Source organism: Castanea sativa, chromosome 5 (assembly GCF_040712315.1).
Source record: "Castanea sativa cultivar Marrone di Chiusa Pesio chromosome 5, ASM4071231v1".
Classification (NCBI taxonomy): Eukaryota; Viridiplantae; Streptophyta; class Magnoliopsida; order Fagales; family Fagaceae; genus Castanea; species Castanea sativa.
The window spans coordinates 45,868,143-45,893,946 of record NC_134017.1 but is presented as its reverse complement, the minus strand read 5'-3'; the positions used below and the strand labels follow the sequence as shown (position 1 = coordinate 45,893,946).

General features: G+C 35.5%; 3 protein-coding genes, 1 long non-coding RNA gene and 1 other non-coding gene across 6 annotated transcripts; 2 read left to right on the top strand and 3 right to left on the bottom strand.

The window, feature by feature from the left end:
* Window positions 1-1,816: 1,816 nt before the first annotated feature.
* Window positions 1,817-5,579, bottom strand: LOC142635282 (uncharacterized). Its single transcript, XM_075809468.1, has 3 exons — window positions 5,420-5,579; window positions 2,253-2,499; window positions 1,817-2,183 (listed from the first exon to the last, which is right to left on the bottom strand). The coding sequence occupies exons 1-3, from the start codon at window positions 5,577-5,579 to the stop codon at window positions 1,817-1,819; spliced, it is 774 nt and encodes a 257-aa protein (XP_075665583.1).
* An 857-nt stretch (window positions 5,580-6,436) lies between these two features.
* Window positions 6,437-7,246, bottom strand: LOC142635281 (uncharacterized). Its single transcript, XM_075809467.1, has 2 exons — window positions 6,920-7,246; window positions 6,437-6,877 (listed from the first exon to the last, which is right to left on the bottom strand). Exons 1-2 carry the CDS (start codon window positions 7,244-7,246, stop codon window positions 6,437-6,439), a joined length of 768 nt encoding a protein of 255 aa, XP_075665582.1.
* An 833-nt stretch (window positions 7,247-8,079) lies between these two features.
* LOC142633392 (ubiquitin-like modifier-activating enzyme atg7) lies at window positions 8,080-16,696 on the top strand. Of its 2 annotated transcripts, none has more exons than XM_075807625.1 (14): window positions 8,080-8,422; window positions 9,227-9,444; window positions 9,642-9,833; window positions 9,934-9,988; window positions 10,090-10,184; window positions 10,309-10,498; window positions 10,619-10,724; window positions 10,809-10,953; window positions 11,029-11,187; window positions 11,272-11,460; window positions 11,602-11,733; window positions 11,822-11,937; window positions 12,039-12,198; window positions 16,228-16,696. In XM_075807625.1, the coding sequence occupies exons 1-14, from the start codon at window positions 8,296-8,298 to the stop codon at window positions 16,390-16,392; spliced, it is 2,049 nt and encodes a 682-aa protein (XP_075663740.1). In that variant the 5' UTR covers window positions 8,080-8,295; the 3' UTR covers window positions 16,393-16,696. The 2 variants fall into 2 exon arrangements, with proteins under 2 accessions (XP_075663740.1, XP_075663739.1); XM_075807624.1 differs by having other exon boundaries at window positions 10,309-10,517; window positions 10,608-10,724.
* LOC142633394 (uncharacterized) lies at window positions 14,178-15,957 on the bottom strand. The gene is made up of 2 exons (XR_012843896.1): window positions 15,826-15,957; window positions 14,178-15,583 (listed from the first exon to the last, which is right to left on the bottom strand). It is a non-coding gene; the product is annotated as an uncharacterized LOC142633394 (long non-coding RNA).
* Window positions 16,697-18,436: 1,740 nt separating the features above from the next.
* TRNAG-GCC (transfer RNA glycine (anticodon GCC)) lies at window positions 18,437-18,507 on the top strand. The gene has a single exon. It is a non-coding gene; the product is annotated as a tRNA-Gly (tRNA).
* The last annotated feature ends 7,297 nt before the right edge of the window (window positions 18,508-25,804 follow it).

Here is a 25,804-nt window from a genome sequence, read left to right as displayed (position 1 = left end):
TGTGGAAAATTTTAGTGTTTTTATCACCCTCTTTGTACCAATGAACCTTGCTACGTTGTCGCCAAATAGTCTCCTCATTGTCCAGAAGGTCATTGATTTCCTTTCTGAGTTGATTAATTTCAGCCCCCCTAATACCTTGTTGGTCTCTCGTGGTAATAGAATTAAGAGCTTTTCTTTTCTCTGAAATTTTCTTTGGTATATTGCCTACTACATTCTGATTCCAGCTTTCTAGAGCACTTGCACATCGCTAGAGAATAGATGCAATCCCCTCAGGGGTGGCAGAAAGGTTACCCGAGTACTAAGCAAACTCAATAACTTCACGACAATCATCCCTCTTGACCCACATAGCTTCAAAATGAAAACGACGTTTGCCTCTATGTTTTGAGGGAGGGGAATCAGTGGTTGTAAGAATACAGTGATCAGATGTGGATTCAACCAAATGGTAAACTCTTGGGTCCTTGAAATGTTCAAGCTAGTCCATGGTAGCAAAAGCGCTGTCTAAGCGAAGCGAAATTCTGTCACTCCCTTCCTTTATGTTACACCAAGTTTAATTTAGGCCACTGTACCCTAGGTCCTTAAAACCACAGTGATTAGCGATACTACGGAAGCCGTCCATTTGATTTTAGAAACGTTGAGCTCCTCCTACTTTTTCAGTCATTGAAAGAATTTCATTACAATCGCCACAGCAAAACCAAGGCAGATTAAATTTACTATTAAGATAGGAGAGTAGTTTCCAAGAATCTTCCCTGTGATGGGTCTTCGGATATCCACAAAATCCAGTAAATCTCCATGAGAGACCATGGTCTGCCTCCGTGATTACCGCATCAATGTGGTGATTAGGGTAGCTTTTAATCTCTAAGTTTATATCACTGGACCATAAAAGTGCAAGGCCACCATTTCGGCCCCTACTCGACACACAAAGTCCATTTGTGAAACCAAGCTTGAATTTATTTTTCCATACGTCTATTTTTCGATTTAGTCTCCGAGAGGAAAACTAATTTGGGATTCCAGCGCTGCACATAATCGCATAGCACATAAACTGTTCGGGGGTTCCCAATTTCCCAACAGTTCCAACACAAGGAATTCATGGCTCCCGGCGGTCCTGCTTGGCAGTCACTGCCGATCTATCAATAGTGTCGTGTGTGTTCGAGTGGTGTGAGTCACGATATTTCTTCATTGGTTTGCCTTCAGTCTCTTCCGAGAAATCTAATCTGTTAACTCTTTTAGAGCCCGAGAGCCCCACTAAGTTTTGGGTTTCTGACTTCTTATTTTGGTTTTGTTTTCCTTGGGCTCTAGCGATCCTTTTCCAATTCCCTTTTCTTGGGCTTGAAGGGCCAATAGAGGTTTTATTGTTATCAATGGGCTCATTGGTCTGTTTTAAAGGGCTGGAAATTTCATGGGCCTCAGAAGGCAGATGTTTAGTAAGGCCCACAATAGAAGATTCGTCACAGACCTCATTTCCAACTATAGAGATTTTTTGTGGTTCACTATAGCATTTTTCAAAGAGAGGCGTCGGGCTCAAGAAACTAACCTTTTCACTTGTTGCCAGACTTACCGCTGATGGCTTGATTGATGGCCCGTCTGAACCACTCCCATGTCCTGGTTGCGTGTTCTCGGGGCGTGTGCAATTTTGAATGGGCATTGGAAGCTCAACCTATTCCGTTTCCATGTCAAAAGAATCGAAGACCGTCGGTGTTTGCCAGTCAACAGAACCACCCTCCTTTCGCACCTTAAAGCCACCATCACTTGGTATTTCAATTTTCTCACTTCTGTTTTTGAGAGCCCCATTTACTCGAAGCCAATCACCATATTGTCTTTAAGCCTTAGCATTGTTGGTTTTTCCTGAACAATGTTTCTCGTCGTGTCCCAAAATTCCACAGAGAAAACTAAAGGTAGGAAGCCGTTCATATTTAAAAGTAATCCTGAACTTCTCACCTTCCGAGTTAACGATGTTACCGCTCCTTCGCAGTGGTTTATCAATGGGAAGATCCACACGAACCCTCATGAACTTTGCTTGCTCCGACGACCAAGACCACTTGTCGGTTTCTAAATACCTTCCCAATCTGTTGCCTAAATCCCTTCCCACTTCTTCAGACATATTCTTAAACGGAAGGCCCCAAATTTGAACCCAAAATGGAAAGTGAGTGAAGAAGATGTTTGTGATTGATAATCCCTTTCTCCATCTGCATAAGAGTAAAAGATTGTTTTCAAAATTTCACGGCCCATTTCTTTCAACCCATTCCATCTGGTACTTGAAGTTGAATTTAAACTGAAAAATATTTTTTCCAACATTCACAATCCTTAAATCAAAGCCCAACTTCCAAGCTGATCTGAGAGTATTTTTCAAAGCTCTCAAGTTCTGCTGTCGATCGGTTAAGAGACGGCCAAAAAGACTCAGAGCGCATTCCTCTAAGAGTTCTGATGCACTAGTGGTTGAGGTGGGAATATCTTCTTCTTCTTCTTCTTTAGTGAGTTGGAGATGTTGTAGACCCTCTATAACTGCTTGATCCAAGTCCAAGAATTGCAAGACTGATGTTTTGGGCTAAGGCATATCCAGGAAGAACCCGTAACAAGAAGGGAGGGGAGACTCATGTTGAACGAGAGAAAAGACTCCTACTTTGGGAGAGGAATTTTAACAATGAGCAAAATTGGTAGGGTATCACATGTTCTTTGATAGAGTAATCACTCTGCTCATTTATTGGCACAATATGCTAAGCATGTTGTTGGTTATGTAACTTAGATAGAGGAAACTCCTTATATGGTTGAGTCTATTGTGACTGTTAGGACATATGTGATTGATGTTAGAAACATATGTTAACATTTTATATATTGGCTAATCCTTTGACAAAATGCACTTTACTTATAATTGGGTAAATCTAAGATGTGTTTAATGCTTCAAGAAACAAAGTTTCAAGTTCAAGTGTTAAAACCATGCAAATCTGTCCAAGAATCAAGTAAGGAAGTGTTGTTCATTAAAACTCGACAGCTAGTATCTATTGAGGTTTAAAAGAGCTGTTTCAGCCTGAGGCTCGACAGCTAGGGTATTTGTTGAGATTTATGAAGTTCAATTTTTCAGAGCTAATTTTCATCCAATCCGTGAATGTATGTTTGAGCTTTCTTTTTTCACAACCCTAAACATATATAAGGATTATTTTAAGGGTCGTCTAGGGTTACGCAAGTATTGAGCAAAGTCTTGTTCATGCAAATTGTAACCAGAGACAATATTTGCCCTAGTTCTTCTTTCTCTTGAAGAAGCTGCTGTGTTTGTACATCGTAGGGTTTTATGACCAAGTAACTTTATGATCTTCATCGTGTGATGAACAGAAGAACTTTGCAGCCAACATCCTTCTCAAGTTGGTGATCAAGTCGCGTGCTAGGATCCGTGCATCTATTGGTTAGTCACGTACTAAGAGTCGTGCAATACAATGAGAGATTGTCACTACCGAACAAGTCCAATTAAGTATTGGGCTAAGGGTTCAACTATAGGTTGGTATAAGGTACTGGAATTCCTTTACTTGTAACCGCTTGTTGTAATAATAGTGAATTCTCAGAAGTGGTGACCTTAAAATCACATGGGGGGATTTTTGCCGTGTAGATTTTCCCCATTCGTAAACAAATCACCATGTCAATTTGTTTTCTACTGCATATTTAGTTATTTGGTGATTTGTTTGTGCTGCCACGTATTTTGTATGTTAATTTAATTAATAATTTACAGTTGACTAATTAATCAATTAATCCATTACAAGAGGTCAATACATTCTTGGCCTATTAGTGACTCATGATGTAATGTTGTCATCTTCATCTTCATAAAAGTTACCATCTTCTTATAAATAAATAAATAAAAATAACTCTTAAACTAATACTAACGGCGGTAGACTAAAAACATTACCTTTTAATTTCACCATTTGTGAGATTTTTTTTAGGACAAAGTTTGGCTACAAACTTAGTTGTAGTCTAAGGCTAAAACTTCTATTAAGATAATTAACATTGCTACATATTTTGAAAATTTAATCGTTAGATTGTATGTTTTTTATGCTCTTAACACACGGGTTAAATTTTATGTTAATCGGATGTTATTTACTATATGATCCATAAACTTTTCTTTTTTTTTTATGCATAATTTTATACTACAAGAACTTACCAATTAAACAATTGATTGATGACATAGTTGTTAATTTCTAATTTTCTAAAAAATTTATTCTTTTTTTATATTTTGTCTTTTATATTGTATTCAGGATCAAAGTAATGAATGTTTTGTTAGAATGTACCTAAACTCATGAGAGGTATACTTTCATTTTTGGGTAATTATACAATATTTCCAAAATACCATAAATGCATACTCCTCCCTCTCACATAATTGTGGGTCCCATTAAATAAACTTATAATGAGACTCACAATTTATGTAAGAGGAGGAGTACGCATTTATGGTACTCTTAGAGCATACAATAATTTTTCTTCATTTTTGGTTCAATGTATTTTATCAATTTAATAAATTTGATAGTTAGTCTTCATAATTTTTCATTATAGTAAAATTAAATGGCAATTCTATTTAAATCTCTAGATTGGAGGGGTGAACATCTATAGCAAACTACCCTGACAGAGTGACACTCATTATTGGCAGACCCAAATTAAATAATTTTCTTAATCATAGTACTCACATCATCTCAATGCAAAAAAGATGTCCAGAATCCCATTTTAATTCTTATTGCAGGCTCAAACCTTACGTACCTGTAGTTCTAGGAGCAAATTAAATGCATTTTACCCCTCTCAAATGAATAGTAAGTCCCACAATTTTTCACAATGTTTGAGTTGACCAATTTATACTAGTTCTCATTTGGATTTATCATTGATGTTATTTTTTTTTAATCTTTCACTAACAATTTGTCAAGTGTCAAATTTTGTGTCTATAGAGTGTATAGACTTTATCCTCATTTATTGTGCTCTTGAAACACTAAATAATTACTCCAAAACTTTTTTTATAGTACAAAATTTGATTACAAACTTTTTTTTGAGAATCAAGACTATGAACTTTATTAAATAGTAGGCAAATCTGTCTGATAAGTAGCAACGGTGTGTGATGGGACATCTTCCATCCACACTTGAAAACCAGTGACATGTCATGCATGTCGAACTAGGTTGTGAGCTACACTGTTTCCTTCTCTACGAATATATGAAAACCTAATACAATGAAATCAATTTGCAAAACATTTAAAATCTTGAATAGGTAAACCAAAGGATGCCAAAGATTGTGGATCTTCATTCAAAGTGTTTATAACAATCTTTGAATCTCCCTCTAGGATGACATCATTCGAACTCAGATTAGCAACACACTATAAAGCCTTCGGCACAAACAAAGTTTCAAGCTCTACGACAGTTAGGGGGAGAGGGATGATTTCAGACCATTGTGCCAAGCCTTTACCTTGGCAATCTCTGATAATCACTCCAATCCCTGCCCTATCTTCTTCTTGAAACATTGCATCGATGTAATTTGTGCCTAAGCCCTCCACAGTTGCATTAGTAGTCAATCTCCAGAACAACACTAAACCACCTCCCCTACTTGTTCTTGGGACAAAGACCATATTCCCAAATTTTTTTTCTCCACAACACAATTTTTAGCCTTGCTTCATCTGCCCATGTTTCGGCTATAAACACGACAGAGGGATCTTTTGCCCGCCCTAAATCTGCAAACTCGGTCTCTGTACATGGGTTCCTAAGCCCACAACAGTTCCAGACTAAGACACTCATTGTGACTGGCGGGGCTGACTCTCAGCCTCCACCATTGAGTTTGATAAACTACCATCATCTTTTGAAGCCTCTCTACGCTTCGAAGGTAACTCAAGATGAACCACCCCACTTCTCTTCCCACATATTGGTTTGCTCTCTGCCTTAATCTCTTTTGCTTTCTCGCGGGCTAATCTTTTCCATGTTCTTTGAGTACTGGTAAGAATAGGGTTACTCGAATCTTCTGAGTTTGCAATTAAGTCTGCTTCAATTTGTTCCATTGAGGATCTTTTAGCTGACTTGCGTGAACCCCTGCCATTCTTGGGAATAATCCATTTTGGGATGGAATTATTCTTTGCCTTAAAAGACTTTAAAGTGCACCCCATAAAATCCGAACCCTCATCAAACTTTGCCAATTCTGTATCTATCTCCTTTATTTGAATATCAAATAAATTCTCCTTATTGCCTGCCTTCGGACTTAACTCCTTTTCCTTATTTGTCTCACTTTCAACACGACTTGCTTCCACAAACTTATTGGTAACAACTGGCGAAGTTAAATCCTCAATCATACTTGGCTGTAACGTATCACCAACTTCCCCTTCTTTTGTAACCGACACTTCATTGGCAATAATGCAATCACTCACTTCAGTTTCCATATTTGCCTAAGCCATCTCCGGTTGGCCAGCCACCGTTTCTGCAACCGTAGCCTCCGCCCTCATTCTTGCCGTTTGGTAAGCTTTTCGTGTGAAAGGAGATTTGTTCTCGTAAAACCAGGCACCACAATAACATCCCGTCCAGTTGACGTGTACGGGGCTACCTTTAGGTCAAAATTGAATTGTTGTTGATCCGATGTAAGAGTGCCTTTACTTCGTAACCACAATTCACAATTTTTATCACTATGATCAAGCCACCTGCACCAAAAACAGAGGTTTGGAAGACGCTCATACTTGAAACAAACCCAACTCTTAGCTCCACTCTCCAGCGTAATCACCCTCACTTGACACAAAGGCAAGGTTATATCAACCATTATTCTTACCCGAATGAAATGACCACCCTCATCAGTTACTGCCCCCGCCGATTTGTGGACTTCCCCAATAGTTTCACAGATATTCTCAGCTACTTCCTTTGTCAAATAGCGAATTGGGATATCATGAACCTGCACCCAATAAAATGTTTTTGAGATATCCAAATCCTAAACCAGACTATCTGAATTATATCTCTGTAGCATCATAAGGTGTTTGTCGAAGCTCCATGGTTGGTTTTGAAGGATTTTATCTATATCTTTAAGATTATCAAACACAAAAACCACCATGTGGTCTCTTTGATTTCGGATCTTGAACCCATTTGTTGATCGCCATAGCTGTTTGAAAGTTCGAGCCATAGCCTCCAAGTTCAAGAAAAGAGGAGTTAAGAATTTTGCAGCTAGGAGAAATTCCCCAATTCGTTGTTCCTTGGAGAGGGTAAAACCATCCGTTTCCCTTTCCGATAGGGAAAAATTGTTCCATTGACTTGCTAAATCCTCCATAGTACGAGACCAAAAAAGAGAACAAAGAAAAGACCAGGGAAAGTATCCCCAAACCCCAAACAAAAACATAGTACCACAAGCTCTGGAGGTAAACTTGTTACCCCAAGAGAACAAAACTCTCCTTCTAAAGAAGGGACCTAAACACTTCTACTGCCTACGAGAAGAGAGAAAAGACCTCATTTTCTTAGCGACAGAGAGACCTGATTACAAACTTAGTTGTGGCATAAAACTACAATTTTATTTAATATCTTTTTACTGAATGTGAATTTTGACAAATTCATCATTGAATTACATTTTTTTCTTATATCCTCCAAGTTAACAAAATTTCCAAAAGATCAAAAATTAATAATTATATCATCAAGTTTTTGTAGTTTAAAATTATTTATAAAAAAGAAGCTTATGGATGGAATAGTAAATAATATTATATTAACACAAAATTTGACATGTGCATTAAAAATGTAAAGAACATGCAATCCAACAGTTAAATTTTAAAAATATGTAGTCATGTTAGTTTTTGTAGAAGAAATTATAATCTTAGACTGCAACCAAGTTTGTAGTCAATTTTTTTTTTTAATAATTAGAAATGTTATATCTACAACAAAATCTAAGTGGTAAGTCGTCACAAGTTGTTATCGGTGGACAAAAAGTAATTTCAATTGTAAGTTTAATTTAGAACCAATAACAATTTATCGTATATAATTTGGTGTGAAAATATGGTAGAGGGTTGCCCTTCTCATAAATATTTAGTCCAAAACCAATTGTATGCCCAAAATTTGGATCCAAAAGCTGACTCGGCAATTGTTGATTGCTCCTAAAGTTAGACTCTAAAGTCTAAACTCTAGACCAAACCAAAACGCAACAAAAGCCAGTTGCCAACGACGTGTCTTTGTATTCTTACAATCTTACTCACTCACTCTACCCATTAAAAGATCTGAGAAATGAGAATCAGAGTCTCAATTGAATTGAATTCCGTATAATAAGAAAAGAAAAGAAAAGGAAAACAAGAGACGAAAAGAATAGCTTCGCTTTGTGTTTGTGTTTGTTTAGTAATGGCTAGCGAATCCATAGTGGTGTTCGCGCAATTCCAAAGCGCGGTTGACGAGGGTTTCTGGCACCGCTTGTCTTCTCTCAAACTCAACAAGCTCGGCATCGACGACTCTCCCATTCCCATCACTGGTTTGTACCACTTCTTCTTCTTCTTCTTCTTCTTCGCTCTTTATTCTTCTTTTCTTTTTTGCTTCTCCTAATTAGGATTCAGGTTTTAATTAGTGTTTTTTTTTTTTTGTTTCCAAATCTAATATCTTTGTTTAAACTTTAATTAGCTTTTGTATTTGTGAAGGTTTTAATGTCTCATTGGATCATAATTTGATCATATGAATTACTAACTAGTGGAAATAGTAATTCAATATTGTTTCTTATTTGAATTAGTACCCTTTGGTCATATATATGGTGTCCCATTATTATTATGTTATAATTGGTGCATTAGGTCACTTGGGCCGTTAAAACTTTGTTTTCTCGGGGGGAATTTATGTTGTTAGATTCATTTGTGTGAATGTGGGATCCCCAAGTAATGAAAAGTGCCTTATGAACAATAATTCAGATTTTTTTAGTACAACTAACCCTCCTGTTGGTGCGAAAAATATGAATCTTATGTCTCATAAACATTTTCTTAATGTGATTTTACTTTTATTATCTCAAGTCATTATTAATGAGAAACTAAGTGAGCTTTAGTTAGTTCAATTGATAAAGTCTTCCATTGTCAAAAAAGGGACCCGGGTTTGAATGCCGCTTACATTAAAAAAAAAAAACTGTTGATTTGTTGGCCTAGTGGTAAAAAGCAAGCATCTTGGAGTGAATGCCTTAGGTTTCAAATCATATAGTATCTATCAAAAAAAGTATATATATTAATGAGAAACTAAACCTTATTTGTTTTATGATATTTTGGTGTAATCTGGGGTACAAACTGACCTTGTTTTGCAGGTTTTTATGCTCCTTGCTCACATCCTCAAGTATCAAATCATTTAACTCTACTAGCTGAGTCTTTGCCTTCTGAATCGAATGAGCAATCTTCAACAGCTGCCACAAGTGGTGGCAACAGAAACAGGTGCCCTGTCCCAGGCATTCTTTATAACACGAATACAATAGAAAGTTTCCATGCCCTTGATAAGAAGAGTTTGCTAAAGGCAGAAGCAAAAAAGGTGCTCCTTGAAATAGGTTTAGTTCCTTAATTTTATGTGCAGTCAGTTTGTACTCTGTAGCTCAATTTCTAAGATAAGTGCCGATTAGCAATTATGGATATAATTGTTGTGTAACTTGATTGAAAGTTGAAGAATTCATTTTGACCAAATGTGAATGTAGATCTTACATAACAAGTTTCCATCTTCTTGATATTTAGATTTGGGATGACATTCATACTGGAAAAGCTGTGGAGGATAGTGCCGTACTTTCAAGGTTCCTTCTTATCTCATTTGTAGACTTGAAAAAATGGACGTTTCACTATTGGTTTGCTTTCCCTGCTCTGGTGCTTGATCCTCCAGCAACCTTGGTTGATTTAAAGCGAGCTTCACAGTATTTTAGCTTAGAAGAGGCGCTGAGACTGATAATTGTTGGAAACTATTTTAAAATGAGAACCTAACTATTTTAATTAAATTACGCTGTTCATGTTTGATTATTTTTGTAACATGCAGGCAAAATCTGTTTCAGTGGCTTGTAATGAGTGGCGAAACTCAAGCTTAACAGCCGGTAGATATGCCTCCTCATTATTTTGAACTTTTTTTTATCTTAAAGGATGATTATATCTTATTTATGTTCCTTTTAATGTATGCTCAATTTGTCTGATGCAAATGTGCCCTTCTTTTTGGTCTGTATTGATCCAAATTCACTAGCTACGGTTAAGCATATAAAGGATTGGGAAACCTGCCAAAGTGATGGTAACAAGGTTTGTCTGTATGACTCCTCAAGTTACTTGGAATGCTTAATGGGATTTTGCTACTATCAATAGCTTAATGTGGGATGTTTAATTGATGTGTTTTTCTTAAGGCTACTATTTTTGCTATTGGCAGTTGCTGTTTGGTTTTTATGACCCATGTCATCTTCCAAATAATCCTGGTTGGGCTCTTCGCAACTTCCTTGCACTTATTTCTGTGAGATGGAATCTCAAGTCAATTTGCTTCTTGTGCTATAGAGAGAATCGTGGTTTCGCAGATTTGGGGTTGTGCCTTGTTGGTGAAGCCTTGATTACAGTTCCACAAGGTAGAGCGGCAAAAACTGGGTAACAGCTCTGTTCTGATTGATAGTTACTCTCCCTCCTTCTGCATTTTGAATTTGTTCTTTTTAACTGATCTTTATAACTTATTATTAGTAATGGTTTAGGATGGAGGGATCATCAATGTTTACCAAATGCAGTGGGGTGGGAACAAAGCAAAGGGAGGCAAGTCTCCAGGTGTATTAGCCTTGCTAAATCCATGGATCCAACTAGGTATGGCTTCAGTACTATCACTCTATTGTTAATAATGGTATTGTTCCAATTGTTACCTAGCATTTTGAGGCATTCTATTTTCAGGTTGGCCATATCTGCTGCAGATTTGAACTTAAAACTGATGAGATGGCGTGCTTTGCCATCTTTGAATTTAAATGCCTTGTCATCTATGAAGTGTCTTCTACTAGGAGCAAGTACACTTGGATGTCAGGTTGCTCGCATGCTTATGGTAGGTGCTAAAATAGTTTATGATTACTGTATCTGATTCTATCTATCTGGTGATAAAATAATATGCTTATTACAGGCTTGGGGTGTCCGGAAAATTACACTGGTTGACAATGGCAGGGTTCCTATGTCGAATCCATTGAGGCAGTCCCTATATACATTGGATGACTGCCTCAATGGTGGGGAATATAAAGCTACAGCAGCAGTCAAAAGTCTCAGTTGGATATTTCCAGCTGTGGTAACTGATTTTACCCTTTGATGGTTTCCTATAAACGATGTTTATTTTTCAAACCATGCATATGTTCCATATTTTATTTTACAGGATGCAGAAGGTGTTGTGATGGCTATACCAATGCCTGGGCATCCAATGCCTAGCCAAGAGGAGGATAATGTGCTTGAAGATTGTAGGCGCCTGCATGATTTGGTTGATTCTCATGATGCTGTTTTCTTGTTGACCGATACAAGGGAAAGCCGGTGGCTACCAACACTTCTTTGTGCCAATACTAACAAGGTCTGCTCTTGGTGTAACTGTTGCTATATTTGGCATTGCATTCTCCAATAAGCTTGGTTCACTTCTTGTTCAGGTTGATTTATTTGATCAACTGCAATAATAAGGTGTATTTATTTAGATATCAAATTCACTTGTTTGCAGATTACCATAACTGCAGCTCTAGGATTTGATAGCTTCTTGGTTATGCGCCATGGAGCTGGTCCTTTTAGCTCTAATGATGAAAGGCAGAGATTGGGCTGTTACTTCTGCAGTGATGTGGTTGCGCCAATTGATGTAATATTCTAGAAAACTTGAGATATGATTTGATTTTTATGTTTTATTTATAACAAGATCACCCATTAGTCTCATGCTCTTTTTGCAGTCAACTGCCAACCGCACTTTAGACCAGCAATGCACAGTTACACGACCAGGACTTGCTCCTATTGCTTCAGCCCTCGCTGTTGAACTTTTGGTGGGCATCCTGCATCACCCTCATGGGTAAAGCCATGTGAACAGATCTTGATTGTTTGTTAATTTACTAAGTTTTGAAATGATTTTTAGTTGACCTGGCATTTGGGTGTTCAACTGCACACATACAGGATATTTGCTGATGGTGAGCTTGCAAACTCCAGTAGTAGTGGAAGCAGTGAGCTGCCTCTTGGTGTTTTACCCCACCAAATTCGAGGTTCCCTCTCTCAATTTTCTCAGATGACACTTGTGGGTCAATCCTCAAACAGTTGCACAGCTTGTTCCAGCACAGTAAGTTTTGCTTGCTCATTTGATTACTTCTTCCTAGCACCACTTATACATCTACTTCCTCCACTTCCATCCGTAACTTCAATCATCCTGTACATGGGAGGTTTCTCATATGTTCTTCACCTTGGAGTAAAGAAGAAAATTTCTTTCTTTTATAATTTAAGCATGTCAAAGTAAATGGTTGACAGAGAGAAAGAAATATAAGAGGGAGGGTAGGAAGTGGAAGCCGGTCCTTTCATATTCCATATCAGTTTAATCAGTATCCAGGTACTTCATTGTATTTATAGAGGCTTACAATCAATGGCTTTTCAGTTGGGTGAGATTAGCTCACATGCTGAAGAGATTAACCCATGTGCTGAATAAAGTAAACTACCTAGCAGATGCTTAACTGAGTCTAACTTGTTAACAGACTAACCATCAATAACAAACAAGTAGTTACAACCAGAAGTAGTTACACAGACAGTTTCAAACGAAAAACGGTTACATGAGCTGTAAAGCAGTTCAACTGGTGTCCTTATTCCCCCTTCAAATGAAAGGGCACAGAAGGGACCATGAGTTTGTCTTCAACAATTCGAAACACTCAGAACCGAGCTCATTAGTAAAGAGATTCGCAACCAGATTAGAGGTGGCGATGAATTTGAAAGCTAAATCTTTGCAAACCATACACTCTTGAGTGAAATGGAAGTCGACCTCAATATGTTTTTTTCAAGCATTAAATGTGGTGACGCAGGGAAATCGCCAAAACGTTCTCACACTAGATGCAAGTTGCAGTATGGAGAAAAATGCCTAAATTCTTGAAGAACCATGCAAAGCCAAGATAACTCCACAGCTGTATTAGCAAGGGAACGGTATTCAGCCTTGGTTGAGTGCTGATTGAATGGATCACCAACCCAGTTGGCATAAGCAAAGATGGGAAGATGGAGAGAGCCAGGTTTGAAGTGAATACCATGACAAAGATTACCCTTGAGATACCGAAGGATTCTCATAGCAGTGATAAGAGGAAGACCAGTTGGAGCTTGCATAAATTGGAAAAATTGATTCACAGCAAAGTAGAGATCAGAAAGTGTAAACTTTAGATACTACAATGTTCCCACCATGCTCTGATAGGGAGAAGGATCAGAAAGTAGAGTATCATCAAGAGTCTTGCAAGATATCAAACATAGTATGACGATTCAAGGGGTTTGAATCGTACTTTTCTTGATGAATGAAAATACCCAAAGGAGAGGACTCAATTTGTAGACCCAGAAAATAGGTTAATAGGTTTAAATCCGTAAGTTCGAAAATGGACCCCAACTGATGATTTAAACTTGTAATGAAGTATCATTGCCTGTAAGAATGATGTTCTCCACATGGAGAAGAAAGAGAGTAACGGAGTGATCATTTCGATGGATGTTTAAAGATGAGTTAGCAGTAGAGGCATGCAACCTAAGGATTTTTAGGTGAGAGGTAAACCTCTTAAACCAAGCACAAGGTGCTTGTTTGAGATCATATATGGACTTATGAGGTTTACACACATGATGGGGATTCTCAAGATCAATGAATCTATGAGGCTGGACCATATAGATCTCTTCCTTTAGATAATCATGCAAAAAGGCATTCTTAAAATCCAATTGACGAATAGACCATTGAAATTGGACTACAATGGATAAGATAATGCAAATAGTAGCAGGTTTGATAACTTTTTTCTTTTTTCTTTTTTAGCCAGGTAAATAGGGGAAGGGGGGCTGGTGGGGTTTGAACCCCTGGTGCCCAGGTACCACAAGAGGTACTGGAACCACTGGGGTACCCGTTGAAATCCAGTAGCAGGTTTTATAGTTGGGTTGAATGTTTCAACGAAGTCCAAGCCAGGTTGTTGATGATAGTCCTTGGCTGCTAATTGAGCCTTAAAATGAGCAATGCTGCCATCTATATGCCGTTTTAATTTGTACATCCACTTGCGTCCAACAATTTTTCTTGGATGGCAAAGGGACTAAGGACCAAGTACGTTGTTTCTGTAAGGCTATAAATTCAACCTCCATTATCTGATGACCCTGAAATCTTAGAAGCAATAGCATAATAAGGAGGCTCAGTTGTCAAATTGTTAATAGTGGATGAGTGAAAGCATTTCTTTTTAAAATGCCCTACTGAAAAACATGTTTGCATAAGGTGTGTAGGTAATGGAGGTGGAGCAGGATAAGGAGAAGATGGTACCCAATGTGGTGAGGAAGTTGATATCGAATTGGAGGAAGAAGAAGGAATAAAGTTGGTGGAGGGAATAAGGAAGTGGACTGAGAGCAAGGCATAGCAATCAAAGAGGAAGGAGGAAGGGACTGAGAGGATGATGGAATTGGACTAAGTATAGAAGGAATAGTACAGGGAAGAAAGAACAAGGGAGTTGAAACCTAGTGTTGGATTGTGATGAGGAGGAAGGTGGAGGAGAAGTAGAATCTAGATGCGTAAAAGGAAAAGAGGATTAATCAAATATAATGTGCTGAGAAACAAAAATTCTGTTAATAGAGAGGTCTGAAAACAGATCTCCTTTGGAATTGATGGCATAACCAAGTAAAATACATTCCTTGATTTTATTTTCAAACTTGTGTGTATTGTGAGGAGTGAAGATGAAGAAGAGGATAACAAGAACACCCAAATCTTAAAAGAGGTGTAACCTAGTGGGGTCCAAAAAAAAATTTCCCATGGGGAATTAAGAAGATGTCAATGATGACTACATAAGATCAATATGAAAAAGGGATATTAGCTTGAGACATCTAGTTAAGAGAGGTTTCAATTATATGTCCATGTTTATGCTCAACAATTCCATGTTGTTTGGGAGTATGTGGACATGTAATTTGATGGGTAATCCAAGAGAAGAACATAGGCTTTGAAACTCATTGATAATAATCCATGAGAAGGAACATAGGCTTTGAAACTCATTACTAATACATCACTACCACAGTATGAATGTAAAAATGAATTTTGGTTGATGATAAGTTTCTGTAATGGCTTTAGATTTAAGTTTGATAGGGAATAACCAAGTACAGCAGGTAAATCATCTACAAAGATTACGTAATATCTTAAACCATTAACAAAGGTGATATGTGCAGGATACTAAACATCACTGTGAATTAATGGAAGAGGAAATGCGGATTTAAAACTAGAAGCATCAAATGGTAATTGAGTCATTTTACAACAATGTTTACAAACACTTGATGAAAAATTTTGAGTTACAGAATGCCAAGGAAATATTTCAAGAGCATGCTTTGAGAATTCTATCATGTGGATGGCCGAGACGATCATGCCAAACTTGATTTTTGACTTTAGCACCAATGGAGGCAGGAGACAAGAAGGAAATAAAAAGCGAAGAGGATTTTTCACTGTTGCATTTGTTGATGAGCCTCCTCGTGGATTTGTCCTGAATAAAGAAAATATCAACGTCAAATTAGAAAGAACAGTTGTTATCTCTGCATAACTTATGAATGGATAAAATATTAGATACGATTATAGGGATCCTAAGAATGTTACAAAGTTAAAAGTTTGTGAGGGGGTTCTAAGTTGAGCATTACTGAGATGTGTAATGCTAAGTCCTTGACCATTACCAACTGAGATTAGAAATATCTGAAAGAAGGAAAATAGGGCTTTGATTCAAAACGTTACATTCTGGCATTTACTTGGCAAAGTGTGGCTCTGATACCATGAAAACCTGTAGTTTAGCTATTGAAGCACGTCAAAGTAAATGGTTTGACACAGAGAGAGAGAGAGAGAGAGAGAGGGAAGGAAGTAAGGGACTGAACCTCCTTTCGTATTTCACATCAGCAATACAGTATTTATAGAGGCTTACAATCAATGGCTTTGCAGTCGGGTGAGATTAACCGACATGCCGATGAGATTAACCCATATGCTGAATAAATTAACTTCTTAACAGATGCTTAATTGAGTATGGTTAATTGTGCATTTTGTCTTATAACTTGCTTTTGCTGCTCTTGTTTTTTTATTTTTTTATTTAATGATTTCTTTTCAGTCCTTAGTTTTTAATAGACATCACAACGAATTGTTCAGGTGGTATCAGAATATCGGGAAAGAGGAATGGAATTTATCATCCAAGCAATCAATCATCCTACCTATCTAGAGGATCTCACTGGACTAACTGAGTTGATGAAATCAGCCAGCTCCTTTAAACTTGACTGGGATAATGATGATGATGATGATTGTGTTGAAATTTGAGGAATTCTTTAAGCTGAATTCCATTATTTTTCAATTTGTATCAGACTAGGTGCTTCACATGCGGAGCCTAACTTAACTCTCTGATTTATTTGGTTACTTTATTTAGGTTCACAATCATTAGGTCATATTATATACTCCTATATAATTGTTTAACAGCTTTCCGACCATAATCCAGTAGATATTCTAGGCGTGCTATCATCTGTTCTGATCCTTGTCATCTACTAGTATAATAATAGACACTTTTGACGATGTATTTAATATGTGTCAATAATATTATTCAAATATTATTGTTGTCATCTACCTATGTCTCTTTTTGTATTCTTTCAATTTTTTTTTTTTTAATGGGGATTCTTTCAATTATTATTATTATTATTATGGTTTTGTTTCAATTGCAAAATTTTGTTCATTTAAATAAAAGAGAATTACAAAATTTGGTTGAAATATCACTGACATTCAAAGCGTTCGATAATTACTATGGTCTTTTAGACAAAGGCTCGTCGATTTGATTTGTGCCATGCAAAAAGGTTGAGGGTTTATATCGCAAAACGCCAAAACATTTATAAATATATAATAATATACATTTTATAATGTACAAAAAAAGAGAGAAAAAAGGCAGTTCCCACGTAGAAGAAAACAGCAGTGACACGAAATATTGAGAAAAAATAACTTAACACTGACCCACCAAAGATGCAAACACCAAAACATTTTTGTTTTTACAGCATTTCAATATATATTTAAAATTTATACAACATAATTATAAAAAAAAATAATAATAAAAAAAAAAAAAAAAAAAACTGCCTCATTCCTTGTACAATACTAAAACCCTAGGGCCTCCACTATCTTTTCTTTTTCCTTTATCTATTGACTTTTCAGTTTCAAACTTTGAGCTTTTGTTATAAACCAAAATTTTAAATACTTTGAATAATAAAGAAAAAAAAATCTTTAATTCCACTTATTTTTTAATAGCAATGAAGGCTGTGAGACTTATATTGTATACAACTGTGTAGGTATATCATTTTACTCTTAATACTTTTAGATTGATTTATTTTCTAAAATTTATTTTAAAGAAGAAGTTAAAACTTTATGTATTTAGATAAACCTTTAACTCTAATTAAATTAGACTCAGCGTGTGTTTGGATAACTTGGCGTTTGCGTTTTGATGAAAAATTTCTGCGTTTTTTTTTTTTTTTCTTCTGCTGATGCACGGGTCAGGGGGGACAGCGGCTACTGTTCATGCACTGTGCATGAACAGTAGCCCGCTTTTGCTGACTTTTCAGCACATTTGTGGGTCCTGTGTACTGTTCACGGACCCACAAACTTCACTTTTCAGATTTTTTAAAATTAAAAATGGGACCCACGGCACTATTCACACATTTAAAAATTATTTTGATACAGTGTTTTCAGTTTTCAGTTTTCAACAATAAGCTGTATCCAAACGGACCCTGTATGAAAGAATATATTAGATTTTGTATGACAATTGTAGTTGTTCACAATTGTATATTTATATTTTATTATTAATATAGATTAATATATTTAGGTTTTACTTTATATTGCCTTTTAATTTTTTCCCGAATTAAAATCTTGATCCCGCCACTAGTGATAGGAATAAAGACCATTAAATACGGATATCATATGTTGTGGCGTTATCAAGACACTTCTTACTTTGAGCATGAACTATAGTGCAAGGGGTCTTTACTCCTCTCCCAACCCCTCTAGTTACTTAGTGAATCAGATATTTTTAAAGGATAAATCTTGTGTCACAAAAAATGCCACAACTCGCCACATGGTGAGTTGTGGTTTTTTCTGTGCCTTTTTTTATGGTTCCAGAATGACCCATTTTTAAAAGATTAGTGAGGAGTGATTATAGCATGGATTAGGTTCTTAAATATTTTGATGCTTGTCTTGGTTAAATAAAGTCGAGTTTGGGGTTGCTACGAACTTAAAGAGTCCTGGAATTTGCATGAGAGGAAACAAAAGGTATTTTAGCATCTGTTTTTTAAATTAAGATATATTTAATTATAGTATAAAGAAGTCAAACAACAAAGCACCAGTGGTCTAGTGGTAGAATAGTACCCTGCCACGGTACAGACCCGGGTTCGATTCCCGGCTGGTGCATTGGTTTTTCTTTTCTCAGAAATGAGAAAAGATTATTATTATTATTATTATTATTATTTTCTGTTCCAGAAATGAGAAAAACTGAACCACTTAGCTGGTCAATTAGCAATAATATACTTTTTTGGTCGCTAATCAGGACTGCGCTAGAATTGATAGGATCTCAATTCTCATGGAATTAATCATAGGCAGAAAATACATAGTAAATGGGACCATCATTATTATGGGTCCGGTAGACCCCAGAAGGTTAGCTTCAACTTTAAGCAAGACTAGTACATTTTTGTCTCCAAAGACTCGTGAGTAAAGGAGATCCCTCGTTTAATCTGCAAATGGCTTAAAAAAAAAAAAAAAAAAAAAAAGGCCATTCGAATTCAAAAATCATCATGAATTCTGTTTTGCTATATGGGTATTAGGCAATGCAAACACAGCCCTTTGGTAAGTTTTAGTGGACCTTCTTAATTCCATTTTCCCTTGTACTCTCACATAGAAAATTGAACTTTCAGTTTGGCAGCTTTGAACAAGCCAGCAGCACTATTTGATTTGATCCCTGCCGAATTAAATTTGTGTCTTGGACTACCTAGTTGGTGTATTTTACAAGTAATTGTAAAGTTTCTGGCAAGCTAAAAGTTTCTGTCTCAATGGTTTTCAACCTAAAGAGGGTATCATAGCAACAATATGATAGTTGGACCACAAGGCAGGTGATTGTGTCAAATTTTCAGAAACAACATCAAAAAATTTGCTAAAACAAATCACAGAACTACTTTACTGTATGTTTGACCATGACTTTAAATTGTGTTCCAACATTTGGCTGAAGTTGGCAGCCAAGTAGAGCAGAGCTTGGCTACCAAAACAGCAAGTCAAGCCTTTTTTCTTCTTTGCTCAATGACTTGAAAATTGGAAATGGAGTGGTCAACGATGAACTTAAATAACACTTCATTCCCCCATGAAGCATGAAGTGAACCTGCTCCAAATTGTGATAACACAACTAGGCATGTATACTATATATTATAGAATTTCGAGGGAAGCTTCAAAAGGCAGAAAAAGGAGCAGTATTTTTAAAAAGGCAAAAGGGTAGGATTTGGAAGAGACATAAAGTGCACCTCTAAAAAGTTGAGGTAGTGGGTTTTGCAAAATTATGAGTGATAGGGTGAAAAGAGTCTAAAAATCCATCATACTAACATAGTCATTGGGGTAATGTCTTCCTATGACCTATCAAATGCTCTATCCTTTGGCAGTGCACTTGTTAGTTGTTGAAATTGACACTTATTATCATCTGACTTCTACTTCCACCTCTGCTTATACGTTAGTGGAGTGTCCATCTTTTTCTAGTTACATTCCTTTCACTATCCCTCGTGTCACAAATACTGTATTATGAATTCACTGAACCAATACCTGGCACCTTATTGCTATTATGCCTGCCAATAGCCACATTACTAATGCCTCAATTTGATATGGTTGGCTAGTCTAGGCACTATCACTGCCAATGAAAAGATTTTGCCAGTTCTAAGGCATGGAACATTGAATGAGTTAGAGCACCACGTGTTGATTTGAGTATTACTTATTTTTAGTAGTTTATTTTTATAGGTGAGATAAAAAATTAAAAACGAGCTTATTATTAAAAAATAATTAAATTATTTGAAATAAAGCTGATACAAAAAATAGTGTGAGATCCACAAATAATAGATTATATTTAAGCAAAAAAACCTAGCTTATAATCTGTTGCCAAATTCACGCTTCCCCCCACTTTTTGAATATGATACTGATATCTAGTTCTTACCTCTTGAAGGCAGTTCAATTTATAGGTATTCAGATCTTCAGAAGGTAACATGTAAAACCCTCTTTCATTAACATGCTTGTACGTGATCATGTATCATTATCAAATCAACCAGTAAAAATAGAAGTGAATTGTTGTGTCATGTGTGTTCATTCTTCGACGGGGAAAAAACAAAACTACAATCAATCATGATTTGTAAGTGATGCCCTGATGGGTCGCTTTACCAAATTACCATACCAACATTTAGAAAAGAATAGGAAAAAATGGAGAAAAAGTTGCTGCTTGTTGAGGCTTGGCAAACGCTAAGGTGAGCTTAAGTTTATGTGTACTTACAGATAAATCTTAACTAGAATAAAGTCTTCAAATAAAAAGGAACAAATTTTTAAACCATTTAAGATGTTTTAGAATTCTTAAAGTAACTTTCTTTATTATGAAATTTCTAAAATTTCTATTTGTTCATTTTAAATGAGTGGATTAAATTTTATAACTTATTAACATTAAAAAAAAAACATAAACTATCACAAATATGGTTTATAACCAAATTATTATTGATATAATAAAATTCAATCTACTAATTTTAAAATAAATGGATAAATAAGATTTTACGAATTTCACAATGGATTCTACAAACTCTAAAGGGTGCTAATTCATTTAAAAACATTTGTGACATGCTTTGATAAAATAAAATAGAAACAATGATTTGGATCTCATGCAAAAATTACACGGTGCGATTATCATGTAATTGTAAAAGTTTAAAAAAAAAAATTATGATACAAAGGCTGAGAATTTTTTACTACATCCTAGCCATTACAAACGAAAAAAAATATTAACCAAGTTTTTTATATATTTCTTTTTAATGAATAAGGAATTAACCAAGTTGTTATCAAACTACAGAATTTTGACATGTGAGAAGAAGATAAGATGAATCTAAAAGAGTCACTATCAAAGTGTAAGGATGATGGTGGTGGTACACATCATACAACCACCATTCCTTTCGTTTTGTTTTTTTTTTTTGTTTTTTTTTTTTCGGCTTCAACAAGTCTAGTTTTATTAGGATGTGTTTGTATAAGTTATTGGAAAACTGTGTTTTAAGTTTAAAATCAATATTTGTATAAAATTTATGAGGAGTTATGAGTGCAAAATAAAGTTTTAAGTTTTAAAAATACTCATTTAAGCTCCCAAAATGCCTAATCAAATAAACCCTTAGGCCTTAGCCATAAATTGTTTATATCTTGTCGTAGTAAACTATTTCACACGTGAAAAAATTAGATGCCTACGAAAAACAAAGCGTAGATAGAACTTAGAAGTATAGTGGTGTATGACGTTAAATTATAATAGCACAAAATCGAAAGGTCTAGTTAAAGAACACCACCCAAAACTCGTACCCAAGATCTTTTTTTTTTTTTTTTTTACTTTTTTTTTTATTTTTTTTTTTTTATGTATATGTATAGTGAAAGTTGGGTCAATAATGGTAATCTGGTTCACAAAGTGGTGCACTAATCAAAGACTCAATGTGCCGAGTAGATTCTTGACTAAAGTAGGCACGGCTACAATTTTAATTATATTGTTAATCCAATTTTTTGTGGATCAAATTTTATTTCATATGGGTGTGTGTGTGGGGCAATTCTTATCTATGTGCAAATGGAACATGTAGGATGATAAAACTTAGTTCAACTATTTTCATTCAGATTCACGTTGGCGGCTCTTAAAGGCAACACAAATCAACCACATGGACTATTAAAGACGTGACGATTTTTTTAATTTTGTTATTTCTTTCTTTCTTTTGTATAAATGAATTTGGCCTAAAATTTTGAATAACCCCTTCAAGTCAATGAGCCATTAAGTCAAGAAGCAGTCGCACGCAGCCTTTCCGTATTAATAGTAAGCCAATTGTATGCAAAATTTAGGTACTAATTAAATTCAAAAAAAAATTTTGAAGAATTAAATTCAAATTTTTTATTGTGTTGACCAAGTACAAAAAATATAATATTATTTTTTTAGAAGATAATTTAAGTTCAATACTATTATATATTTGAATTTAATTGAAAAACTTAATGTATTGCACATGAATTATTTTATCTGAAATTTACCCATCATATATATTTATCTTCTTCTTTTTTTTGAGTTAACCGGTTTATATAAATAGAATAATATGACTAAAAAAAAGTTAAAATTTCTAGGGTGGTATATTATGACTAGTGCACAATAAAAATTGTGGCAATAAAACAATGTGTAAGTGATGTTACTAGTAGTATGTATGGTATGTTGCATAAGTAATGTTACATGAATCATAACTTGATATTATCTAATAATCATGTATCAATTATAAATTTCTATGTAAAAGAAAAAAAAATTTACAAATATTATCAAAACTATTATATTATCATACCAATATGTATGGTATGTCGTGCAAATTTAATTATATTTAAATAATTATGATAATTAATTAAAATAAATATTTTATTTTACTTCAAACTTCTTGAAAATAGCGCTAATAGAATTTTGATCGGGGAAGAATTTTAAATATTTAAAATCTAGATGATTGAGTTTTACTTAAATTAACTACACTAACAATTAATAAGATAAATAAAATTTTAATTGCAATAGAATTTTAACTTCTTCAAACTTAGCTAAAAGAGTTTTTAGCTAAATTAAACTATCCTCTCAATTAATAAGATAAAATAATTTTATAATTAATGAGAGTGTGGGGAGTAAAGAGACCCGAGCAGGTATTTGGGCTTTTGGGCTCTGATAAGAATGGTCAATTCGTTCTTGATTAAAAGGCCGTTAGGACTGCAAATCGGCCCATACGCCGAGGGTCCGAGGATGCATCCGAGGATAAATCTCTCCTCAGATAGACCCGGGAGGACTTGGAGATTCGCTAGAAAGCTCAAGGCAGAGTTCCGGAAAGACTGTTGGTTAAGAGGGGGATCCCTGTACCCTTTAGATGCACTGGTGTTAGAGAAATATCTTGGAAAAAGGCTGCCACCTCCACATTAAAGATCCTGCACCTACCTCCCTGGCCGCATTAATGGGGAAGTGACCCCTGAACAGTAGAACTGAACCTTCTGGTTACTATTTAAACACTTGAAGAAGGTGGTGTAAGGGGAGGGGAGGGGGATTTGTGCAACACGTGGATAAAGCACCAAGAGAAAAAGTATTTAAGAAGAGTAGAGGCCAAAGAAGAGGGTGATCGATCAGTTAGCAAAATAGGGACTCAGAATTGTAACCTTCAAAGGAAAAAAAGAAATAATACAGAAATTGTCCTCGGCTTACATCCGAGGAAGTTCCTTTGTCATAATCATTCATTATTTGCAACTACTTTAACAACTTAGCCTGTTTATCAAGTTTCTAGCATCCTTAAACTAGATTTCAAATCCACACTCTACAAATTTTATTGTTTAAGGCTCAATGGGCCTGAGCCCACAGTTGTCTTTGGGATCCAGGTGCAATTGTGCACTTACAGAGAGGGTAGTCACTTTTCACTGAGAAAAGATAGCTACTTGGCACAACCAAACTTCTAGAATCCAACTTTTATTCTATAGTTAAATGATATGATTTTATCAATCTATGTTATGTTTGTAAATTTTTTTATGTTGTTAGGCTATTATCAACTATATTAATTTTCTTATTTAAAAAAATGTCATGTTAACGAGTATTTTTAATGCATTTGTTAATAAACTATTTTAGAACAGTTTTGATATTACTTTTATGAGAAATATGAAAAATTGTAAAAAAAAAAAAAATCAGTTGCTTTTTTTTTTTACAATAAAAAATTTCAAAAAAAATTCATTAACCAATTTTTTAAGGCATCTGTTAACTGTTCCATAAACAAAACAACTACATTAATTCCAAGATCTAGAACAATCATGAATTTCACAAGTACATAAAAACATAATTGAATAAATTTGGAACTGACCTAGATCCATTGTTGGATTTTACACAAGATACAATTTTTTATTTAAAGAAATTTAGGGCGTGTTTGGTACATGTGTTTAAACATATGTTTTTAATTTTTAAACAACATTACTCGTATTTCCACATACTTTTTCACCCACATGTGTTTCCTAAAAAACTGAAAAGTGTTGTTTAAACATACGTACCAAACGAGCCCTTAATTTCTTAGTAGGATATCTTTCTCTCTCTTCAACCCTTCTTTTTAAATTTAGTTAGTGTGATGGAAAATGGTATATCTTGTACGGATAGAGATGACTAGGGCATGTTTAGTAAGGGAGTCCAAACAACAGTTTTCAATGTTTAAACACTGAAAACTTGGGCCAAAAAAAATACACGTTTGGTAGGGGATTTATTTTAGAAATGTCTGAGTTATGTTTCTCATTTTAGCGTGTTTGAACACTTAATTTAGAAAATTCCTCCTATCAATTTTCAGTTTTCAAATAATATTGCTCAATGACACTTTTGTAAATATGTTAAAAACTAGATGTAAATGCACTTTTAGTCCCTACATTTAGACCCTATTTCTATTTTGGTCTCTACATTTTCATTTCACCACTTTTAGTCCCTAAACCAATTAACGTGTGTTATTTTAGTCCTTACCGTCACTCAACTAACAGAAAATGCTAACGTGGCTAACGGCATAGTAAAATAATAATTAAAAAAATCTGTTTTAACATTAAAAAATGGCCAGCGTTTAAATTAATTTTAATTAAATGAAAAAAATTAAAAACAAAAAATTAAACATGAACATCAACAACAACAAACCCAGAATCAAGAACATCAACAATAACAAAATAGATTAGACCGACCCAAACCAACAACAACAAACCACATCCAAACCAACAATAACAAACCCACACCCAAACCAACAATAACATACGCACACCGATCAGACCAACAACAACAACAGCTTCAACCTCTCATCGGCCTGACAAGCTCAGACCAACAACAACAATGGCTTCAACCTCTCATTGGCTCGACAAGCTCCCATCACTTGCAAATCCAGAGCCTACAGCCATTGAAGAACGCGGTCCTCTCGATCTTCGCTGAAGCAACAGATCTCCGTCCCCTTCGTCCACGAGAATATCCGTCAAACGCTCCGTCAGTCCAATCTCGCTCCTCGACTCGTTGTTCTCCCACAAACCACTCGAACTCGCTCCAGATCCAACACCGCACGACAAAACCGAGTCCTCCATCGACAACAACGACGATGACGACGACGACGACGAATCTTCATATTCCTCGTCGTCGTATTGGTTCACGCAATCTTGACCGTCGATCTTCTTGTTAGCCATAGGAAATCTCTGAGAAAAAAAAAATTTCCCGAAAAATTCGAATCAAATCTCAATCGAAAACCCTAGAAACGGGGCTCAGATCTTGAAGACATGGGTTTGTTGTTGTTGTTGGTCTGATTGGTGTGGGTTTGTTATTATTGGTTTGGGTGTGGTTTGTTGTTGTTGGTTTGGGTGTGGTTCGGTCTGGGTTTGTTGTTCTTTGAGGTTCATGATCTTGGTTCTGGGTTTGTTGCGGTTGATGTTCATGTTCAATTTTTTGTTTTTAATTTTTTTT

Bases quoted from the DNA above. Each gene is read 5' to 3' on its own strand.
- LOC142635282 (XM_075809468.1), bottom strand. From the start codon at position 5,579: ATGGTCTTTGTCCCAAGAACAAGTAGGGGAGGTGGTTTAGTGTTGTTC. The intron at 2,500-5,419 runs GTAAAGGCTTGG...TGGATCAAGCAG, and splicing joins GATTATCAGAGATTGCCAAG to TTATAGAGGGTCTACAACAT. The intron at 2,184-2,252 runs GTACCAGATGGA...ACTCTTATGCAG, and splicing joins CAGTTTAAATTCAACTTCAA to ATGGAGAAAGGGATTATCAA.
- LOC142635281 (XM_075809467.1), bottom strand. From the start codon at position 7,246: ATGGAGGATTTAGCAAGTCAATGGAACAATTTTTCCCTATCGGAAAGG. The intron at 6,878-6,919 runs GTTTAGGATTTG...TATTGGGTGCAG, and splicing joins GATATAATTCAGATAGTCTG to GTTCATGATATCCCAATTCG.
- LOC142633392 (XM_075807624.1), top strand. From the start codon at position 8,296: ATGGCTAGCGAATCCATAGTGGTGTTCGCGCAATTCCAAAGCGCGGTT. The intron at 10,725-10,808 runs GTATGGCTTCAG...TTCTATTTTCAG, and splicing joins AAATCCATGGATCCAACTAG to GTTGGCCATATCTGCTGCAG. The intron at 11,938-12,038 runs GTAAAGCCATGT...GCACACATACAG, and splicing joins ATCCTGCATCACCCTCATGG to GATATTTGCTGATGGTGAGC.